At 37.8% G+C, this 9,272-nt stretch overlaps 1 protein-coding gene across 1 annotated transcript; it reads right to left on the minus strand.

Moving 5' to 3' along the window:
- Positions 1-7,088: 7,088 nt before the first annotated feature.
- Positions 7,089-8,036, minus strand: Or5an10 (olfactory receptor family 5 subfamily AN member 10). The gene is given in 1 exon segment (NM_001000760.1): positions 7,089-8,036. A coding segment is annotated over 1 exon segment (948 nt).
- Positions 8,037-9,272: the final 1,236 nt, after the last annotated feature.

Genomic DNA, 9,272 nt, shown 5'->3' on the forward strand with positions numbered 1-9,272 from the left:
GGGCTTGGGCAATTAATACCTGTTGCCTAGCAGTGGAAAATAAAGAATAAATTTTATTGTGATCACTCCCTTCTGTGTCCAGACAGCAGAAGCCTCTCTGGCTAGGCTGCTAAACTCTTTGTGAACCAGAGAAGAAGGAAAGGAAAATAATTAAGATGCTTTATGCAACAAAGAACTCAAGAAATTAGACCGCAGGGAGTCAAATAACCCTATTAAAAATGGGGTTCAGAACTAAACAAAGAATTCACAGCTGAGGAATGCCGAATGGCTGAGAAACACCTAAAGAAATGTTCAATATCTTTAGTCATAAGGGAAATGCAAGTCAAAACAACCCTGAGATTTCACCTCACACCAGTGAGAATGGCTAAGATCAAAAACTCAGGTGACAACAAATGCTGGCGAGGATGTGGAGAAAGAGGAACACTCCTCCATTGTTGGTGGGATTGCAGACTGGTAAAACCATTCTGGAAATCAGTCTGGAGGTTCCTCAGAAAATTGGACATTGAACTGCCTGAGGATCCAGCTATACCTCTCTTGGGCATATACCCACAAGGTGCCCCAACATATAAAAAAGACAGGTGCTCCACTATGTTCATCGCAGCCTTATTTATAATAGCCAGAAAATGGAAAGAACCCAGATGCCCTTCAACAGAGGAATGGATACAGAAAATGTGGTACATCTACACAATGGAATATTACTCAGCTATCAAAAACAATGCCTTTATGAAATTCATAGGCAAATGGTTGGAACTGGAAAATATCATCCTGAGTGAGCTAACCCAATCACAGAAAAACACACATGGTATGCACTCATTAATAAGTGGCTATTAGCCCAAATGCTTGAATTACCCTAGATGCATAGAACACATGAAACTCAAGACAGATGATCAAAATGTGAATGCTTCACTCCTTCTTTAAAAGGGGGAACAAGAATACCCTTGGCAGGGAATAGAGAAGCAAAAATTAAAACAGAGACAGAAGGAACACCCATTCAGAGCCTGCCGCACATGTGGCCCATACATATACAGCCACCCAATTAGACAAGATGGATGAAGCAAAGAAGTGCAGGCCGACAGGAGCCGGATGTAGATCTCTCCTGAGAGACACAGCCAGAATACAGCAAATACAGAGGTGAATGCCAGCAGCAAACCACTGAACTGAGAATAGGACCCCCGTTGAAGGAATCAGAGAAAGAACTGGAAGAGCTTGAAGGGGCTCGAGACCCCTTATGAACAACAATGCCAAGCTACTAGAGCTTCCAGGGACTAAGCCACTACCTAAAGACTATACATGGACTGCCCCTGGACTCTGACCTCATAGGTAGCAATGAATATCCTAGTAAGATCACCAGTGTAAGGGGAAGCCCTTGGTCCTGCTAAGACTGAACCCCCAGTGAACGTGATTGTTGGGGGGAGGGCGGCAATGGGAGGAGGGTGGGGAGGGTGGGGAGGGGAACACCCATAAAGAAGGAGAGGGGGAGGGATTAAAAAAAGAAACAATCAGTAAATATACATATACAATTTTAATTATATAATAAAAGTCAACATATATAAAAAAAGGGTTAAAAAAAGTAATAGAACACCCCCTTTGGAGCAGATCTCTGCAGATCTATGAAGATGAAGTCTTGTAGTGATTCTATATAGACAAATAGATGGATTCTTAGTCTTAATGATCACCCTATCAGAATTCTTAAAGCTGTATCAGTGATTATTAAGCTCTTTTATAGTGGGACTGCTATTAAGTCTTTTTCTGATAGTCAAAACTGCACTGAGAACTCTGCCAGTCTCCCAGATGTCACCGTTATTTACTCTTAGATAGTAACTAGACTTTCTCCTACTCAGAGAACATTGCATGATGTTGTAAAACAATTAACCAGACATCATAAAAAGGCAACTAATGATTTATTATAGCTGCTAGAACAGAGGATAAAATATTGACAGGGTTTATCTATACAAACTTCACTAATAACTTAGTTATGGTTTTAAACCTTCACTGAACCTATGGTAGCTGTGACAGGTGATGAATTATTAGTCAGATAATTTCTCCTGATGGATATGCATGAAAACATTCTCTGTTGTAAACTTCTATTTCAATTTATGATTTGATTTTTCTTATGAACATGTGGTGAACTTTGTAACGTGTGATCATGTATTCTGAAAGATGTTTTAAGTGCTGACGACTGAGGTGAAGAGTAGGGACAGCTGGAGAGAACACAGCTGGAGCAGGACTAGGCTGGAGGTGACTGAGCTGAAGAGTCAGGACTGAGTGAAGGAGGACTGTGCTGTAATAAGCTAAGGAGAACTGAGTTAAAAAAGATCTGGGCTGAGAAGAAATGCAGAGTGGAATAAGTTAGAGACTATAGGAAACATAAGAGAGCAATGTGCAGAATGCATAAGGAAAGAGGAAAAAAGAAGCTGGAGAGAGCAGAAGGAGTAGCCCGGTTTTTCCTTACTATGGGACAGAACAGGCAATTTTTCAATAGCAATGCAGGCTTAGTCTTATTAAAAGGAACAAGTCTTTCCCCTTATAAACTTGGGTTTAATTCATTTAATTCATTAAAAGGGTAAAAGCTATTTCTTTCTCTATAGAATAAAGATTGGAGCTCATCTTTCATCCAGAATGAGTGAGTTATTTCTGCACCAATGCTTGGTCTTTTGTACTTAAAAAAAGATGCTTTATGAAGTCATATATGCACAGACATATACATTTCATACATACATTTACATTCTCATTAACATTCTTATTTACATATTAACATATTCACATTTTTATTGGGCCCAACCGCCTGTCTCATACATTCCACAAGTATTCATGCATGCTTACATACATACACGTATACCTATGCACATATGTACAGACAAACAGACATATACATTTGGATGGATGGATGGATGGGTCTATGGATGGACAGGACAGAGCTCTCCAGGCCAAACCATTCAACCAACAATCTTATTTCTTTTCACTGGACCTTTTATACCTACTTAGATGAAAAGTTCTTCAGAAAATTATCTCAAGGATAAGATGTTATATAAAATAGGAATTATAGAAGGATGTTGATATTAAGTTTAAAGCAGTGTTTCATTCTAATATGCTCATTATATGTTCAAAGCAATAGCTTTTTACGTGGTCTTGGCTTATCATAGTGCACACCTGTGACTTTATCCTTGGACCTAAATGTTTTTCTTTGAATACAGATTTGTCTGAAGCCTCTTTCACTTTTTATTTTAATGATGAAAGCTCATTGTATTTCTTGTTATACAGCCTTTACTTACTCTACAAGGAGTAGGTACACTCTATTCTTAATTCTAACTTCATTACATCTTTCTAGCAAAGCAACAAAGGCCATCTTTTAAAACTTTCTTCCAAAGATTATTTGAATCAAATCAGGAATTCTATAGAATCATTAATTTATCTAAACAGCATTAATTCATGAAAGTTAATCTTTATGTTAGCTTCAGGAAATCTGATCAATAGGGTGGATTAATGCCCAGGAATTATTATATTGATTTAATAATGACAAGAAAGGTATATCAGCTGCAAGAAGCAATCCTGAGATGAAGTTTCTTTGGAACCTTGCCATCACAGACTATGCAAAAACAGTGGGCCAGTGGACCTCCAGGAAGGTCATCTAGTAACCTTAGCCTATCCTAGATGGCTCCTGACAGTTCTACATGTTTAGTATGATGATTACTATGTGGTGAGGGGATTTTTTCTCTAGCTTAATATTTTTGGTGTTCTGTAGACTTCTTGTACTTTTATAGGCATGTCCTTCTTAATATTAGTAATATTTTCTTCTATGCTTTTCTTAAAAATATTTTCTGGGCCACCGACCTGGGAATCTTCTCATCCCTCTCTTCTATTATTGATAGTTTTGGTTTTTTCATGGTGTCCCAAATTACATGGATGTTTTGTGTCAGGAACTTTTTAGACTTAACCTTTGTTGACTGATGTATCCATTTCTTCTACTGTATCTTCAATGCCTATAGATTTGTAATCATCCTAAACCCAGATTTTCTTGTCCATTTGTTGTTTTGTGTTGGTGAAGTTTGCCTCTATAGTTCCTGTTCAAATTCCTAAATATTTTTATTTTCAGAATTTCCTTAGTTTTATTTTCTTCATTGCTTCTATTTTCATTCTCAGGTTTTGAACACTTTTACTCATCTTCTTAAATTGTGTTTTTCTGGATTTCTTTAAGGTGTTTATTTATTTTCTCTTTAAGGGCCTCTATCATCTTAATATAGATGATTTTAATGACTTTTTTGGGGGGAACTTAAGCTATATTGGAACATTCACGGCCTGCTGTGATAGGATAGCTGGGCTCAGGTAGAGAAATACTGCTTTAGTTATAATTGATTGTGTTTTTATGCTGATGCCTATGTGTCTTGGTTTGTAATGAAGATAGGTCTAGGTGGTAATTTCTGGTTTTGTTTTTGTTTGGTGGTTGGTTTTTTCTTGATTCTATTTTCTCCCTAGGTTTTGGAGAGTGTGATTGCTGTGGATTGTTGTTTTACTGGCTGGCTCAGATGGTGTCATTCCAGAGAATTCTTGCTGGTGTTGTAGTCTGGGAGGAGTTGTGCTAAGGAAAGTTGTGGGAGAAAGTTTTTGTGGACTGTTGGGGGTGGTGTTAGAAAGGAAAGGGAGTCCACAGTTGGTTTCCTATTATAGATCTGTGGATAAGACCAGGGTGATGTGGATCTCAGTGGCAAAAGGAGAGTCTTGGGTCTACCTTCAGCCTATTTGTTGTCCTGAGAAGATCAGCCCTTGGATTAACTACTGGGTTTGGAGGCTCTAATAAAGCAACTGAGAGGAGGTGGGGGGGGGGTTAGAAGTGGATGGACTGTGGGATCCACAAGAGAGGTGGTTAGTGGGAAAGGAAGATTGTGCTTAGTATTCTGTTGCAGCACTGAGGATGAGATTGGGGTATTAGATCTGGGGGAAATAGAGAGAAAAGAGGATGTCTGTAAGAAGCATGCCTTGGCATGTCTTTACCTATTACTTACAATCATTGAATAGTAAGTTACATATTTCATTTTTAGCTTCAGAAGAAAGTAAATTTATGGCAAAATACCTCTTTTCTATAATCTTTTTGCAATTAAATTTAAGCAGTAAATACCTTTTGAACTTAAGAATTTAAATGACTTCAAGTGAGAAACATCATATATCATTACTGTATTCCAGATTATCAGTGTTATTGGAGATGCAGCATCCTTAATTTGCTTGCAATCTATTTATCTTTCATTCTTTGATAAATTCAGGCTTGGAGTAATTGGAGAGTGTATGAAGTTCTAGTTGTCTATAAGTCCCCAAAGTAAAACCCTTAGCGTGGTTTATAACAAAAGCATAAGTGAGAGGATAAAACAATTTTTTGCAGAGGGTGAAATAATGTGAATGACTAGAGTTGCACACTTATGGGTTGTTAAGTATCTGAAGCGTCTGATCAAACTAAGTCAGATGTCAAAGACATGGGTTCTACTGAGCAAACAATGAAAAACTCAAGAGCTTAATAACAAAGCTTTATTTTATTTACTATTCCAAAATCCTCCAAGGTCAGTCCCCATCTCCCAGATGATCCATCTCCCAGATCTCTGCTGATGGCAAAGTGAGAAAGCACTAGGGCAAAGTGTGACCCATCTCTGAAGATTTTTCACAAATCTTTGCATCACCTCTGCTCCTCTTTCATTAGGCAAAAGTCATTATAGTTAAGAGTGATTTGGGAGCATTGTCATGTATAATCCTAAGTGACAAAGAAATTAGAAGAAAGTAAATTGGAAACAAACTGATGCCATTGTGTCCTAATCATGAATTCATTTTCACCTGCCAAAACAGAGAAGTATCCAGAGCCTCTGGAAAACAGGCCATCCCTTGTTGGGCATCAATGAGAGGAAAAACCCTTGGTCCTATGAAGGCTCCATGCACCAATGTAGGGGAATGCCAGGGTGCTGGGGTAGGAGTGGGTGGGTGGATTGGGGAGCACCTTCACAGAAGCAGGGGCAGGGAGATGGGATAGGGTGTTTCCTGGGAAGAAAACAGGAAAGAGAATAACAATTGAAATGTAAATAAAGTATTCAATAAAAGAAAAAAAAAAGCACAAACAGGGCATCCAAGTTCCTCTCAGACACTGCTGATCAGTGTCTTTGAGGGACACTTAGTAGGCTCTTGATTATACCTATATTGTTCCTTAATTTTAGAGATCTGTATAGTATGTTACACATTACTGTTAATTTTTAGAAAATTGAGTATTCAGTAACTCATTACAGTAAATTCATTTGTTTACTGCCATAAGATATATCACTAATATTTGTAATAATAGTTGAAATTTCATAGTAATGTCTCATTGTCTATATAACCAAGTATAAATAGCCATAATTTCATGGGATGCCAGAGAGGAAGTTCCCCATTATTAGAGTCTGCTATTTGTCATTTGGAATTTAAATATGAAATCTTATCTGGACTCCGGTTTCATGAATCAAATAATCACACTCATGGTAAATAACTCTGGACAAACCATTTGCTTCATCATTCCTGACGTCTTAGTCCACATCTTTTTATCTACCTGATAGCAGGTAGAGACAGGAACATGACCTGAAACTTGATAGATGGTTAGGATTGATTTGCCTTAGAAACCCTTTAACTATCAGAAGTAGTTCTTTTCCAGGAGGTACAGTCAAGTCAATGACCATTTTATTCCTTTAAACAATAAGTTCCTTGTTCAGAAACAGAGAACAACTACGCTTCTCAATAGATCTTTAGCCACACTTAGCCTTCATGAGGCAAGTTTCATGGACCTTTAGAGTCTCAGTTATGTATCTTCTGTAAGAAAAAGGCCCAGGGATAAGTAGTCATCAATTGTAGCAGCAAAAGTTATAAAGTTGGAAGTTTCACAAATACTGTACATAAGTAATGAAAGATGAAGCTATTTGTGATGGAAGACTAAAAGAGAGAACCTCCAGGATTTACAAGGATCATATTTGAGTAGCATTGAATCAGTTATGGTCCATATTACCACATAGTTTATAGCAAGTTGAGGTTTGTTAACTGTAAGTAGGTATTTTGTAGAGCAAATCTGTCAGAAATTTCAGAGTCTTTTATTAGCAGCATCCCAGCTTCTTCTTTAGCCTCTTTACAGCATCTCTAATTTCCTTGTTCCTCAGACTGTAAACCAAAGGATTCAACATTGGAATCACCACCGTGTAGAAGACAGATGCAAATCTGTCAAAGCTGGAGGAGCCACCAGAGCTGGAACTCAAATAGACAAAGACACTAGAGGTGTAGAACAGGGAAACTGCTGTCACATGAGAAGCACAAGTGTTGAAGGCCTTGGACCTGCCCTTCACTGAGGTGATCTTCATGATGGACAAGATAATATGGCCATAGGATATCATGATGGCTAAGGCATTTGAAAAACCAAATAATGTTGTTAATACAGCAAGAAGGACCTGTGCAAAAAGAGTATCAATGCAGGATAGATTTAATAGCTGAGGCATGTCACAGAAGAAATGTCTGATGACATTAGGTCCACAGAAATGGAGCTGCAGCAAGGCACATACCTGAGATACAGAACCCACAAGTCCTGCTGTATAGCTTCCCAAGAGCATCCGAGCACAGAGACTGGGTGACATGATTGATGAGTAGAGAAGAGGGTTACAAATGGCAGCATACCTGTCATAGGCCATGGCTGTCATGAGGCAAGATTCAGTCAGCCCCATAGTGGAAAAGATAAAGTATTGAACAATACAGTCCACAAAACTGATAGTTTGCTTTTCCTGGAAGAAGTTGGAAAGCATCTTTGGGACTGTAGAAGTGATATAGCAGAGGTCAATAAAGGACAGATTGCTGAGGAAGAAGTACATAGGTGTGTGGAGGTAGGAGTCCATCCTTATTAAAACAATAAGGGACAGGTTCCAGGTCAGTGCTGTAATATACAGGGTGAGGAATATAACAAAGAGCAGTGCTGTGATTTGGTGGAAATCGGAAAATCCCAGGAGGATGAACTGGGTGATCTCAGTAATGTTTTTTCCTTTAATTATTGCCTCCATGATCCTAGTTATAATGGGAGGAGAAAAAAAAACATACCATTGGCTCAAGTGAAATACTAACATTTTCTGTCTCTTGCTATGAGAGTGCAGAGGGAGAAACACTGCATTGTCTTTCCACAGAAAGAACCCTGTGTTTCTTCTCCAACCGTCAATAAAAGCCCGCTCACTTTCCAGATCTTACTGATTTCATATAATGTCATGAAGATTTAAAAAGATAATTAAAAATTGACTGGAAATATTCATTAATGCTCCCATGAAATTTCTCAATTTATGAACTAGAAGGCACATATGATTGATTGAAGTAAGTGGCTTTAGTGTTTACTGACACTTTTTAGTGGAATTGCTGCTTCAGAGTGATGGAAGTTAGGTGTTCTTTCAAAATCAATTTGAAATAATTTTATATCCAAGATTATGATCTTAGTAATCTTTCTTATCTTTTCCATTTAAGAAAAGTTATGCCATTCGTCAGAATTTCTCAAATGCTTTGCTAAAATATTTAAACAATATTTTGAATGTAGCCTGGAATATTATATTATCTATAATATTGATAGAATCATTCATATGTACCCAATAAAACCATGGACTAAATCTTCAGAATTCCTCCTAAGAAACAACCCAATCTGGAAATGTGTAGTTCATTCTTGGCTTTAAGAAAAAAAATCTCAGTTTCAGGGTATTTTTGTTAGTTGGACAACCCCATAGCTGGAATGTGGTCAAAGGCTCAAAATAAGAGGTTTAGGTGTGCTCTTGTACCCGAAGTATACTGGGAGATTTATGAGCATCCCAAAAATACTGATTTAAAGTCTTTAGTTCGGGGAAACTCTTGATCAATCACCTACATCATTGTCTTAAATTGCACTCTGGTACTATAAGTTGCTCACCATTTCCAGAAAAGACTGGGGGAAATATGCATTCTTAATTTTATTCCAAATAAATTTTTTGATAATTTTTCAATTTGGAAAAGGGATAACTCTGAATATACTCACTGTCTTTGATAAATATGTTCCCTGTGTTCACCATCTGTCTGGACAGCTAGAGAAGGAAAGTTTTCTGATGTAAACCCTAAATGAGAACTTCATTAGGTACAAGTAGCTAATGAGATGTTTCCCAGTGCTGATCTGACAAAGATGTGATCATTTGAGGTGTGTGAGGCACAAAAACAGGTGAAGCAGAAAATGTTGCTGAATAACAGATGATTCGAGTTAAAGAAGCCAGAAGGCTGACATTCAGACCCAT

The sequence above is a fragment of the Rattus norvegicus genome, chromosome 1, assembly GCF_021556685.1.
Source record: "Rattus norvegicus strain SHRSP/BbbUtx chromosome 1, alternate assembly SHRSP_T2T, whole genome shotgun sequence".
In the NCBI taxonomy this organism is placed as follows: domain Eukaryota; kingdom Metazoa; phylum Chordata; class Mammalia; order Rodentia; family Muridae; genus Rattus; species Rattus norvegicus.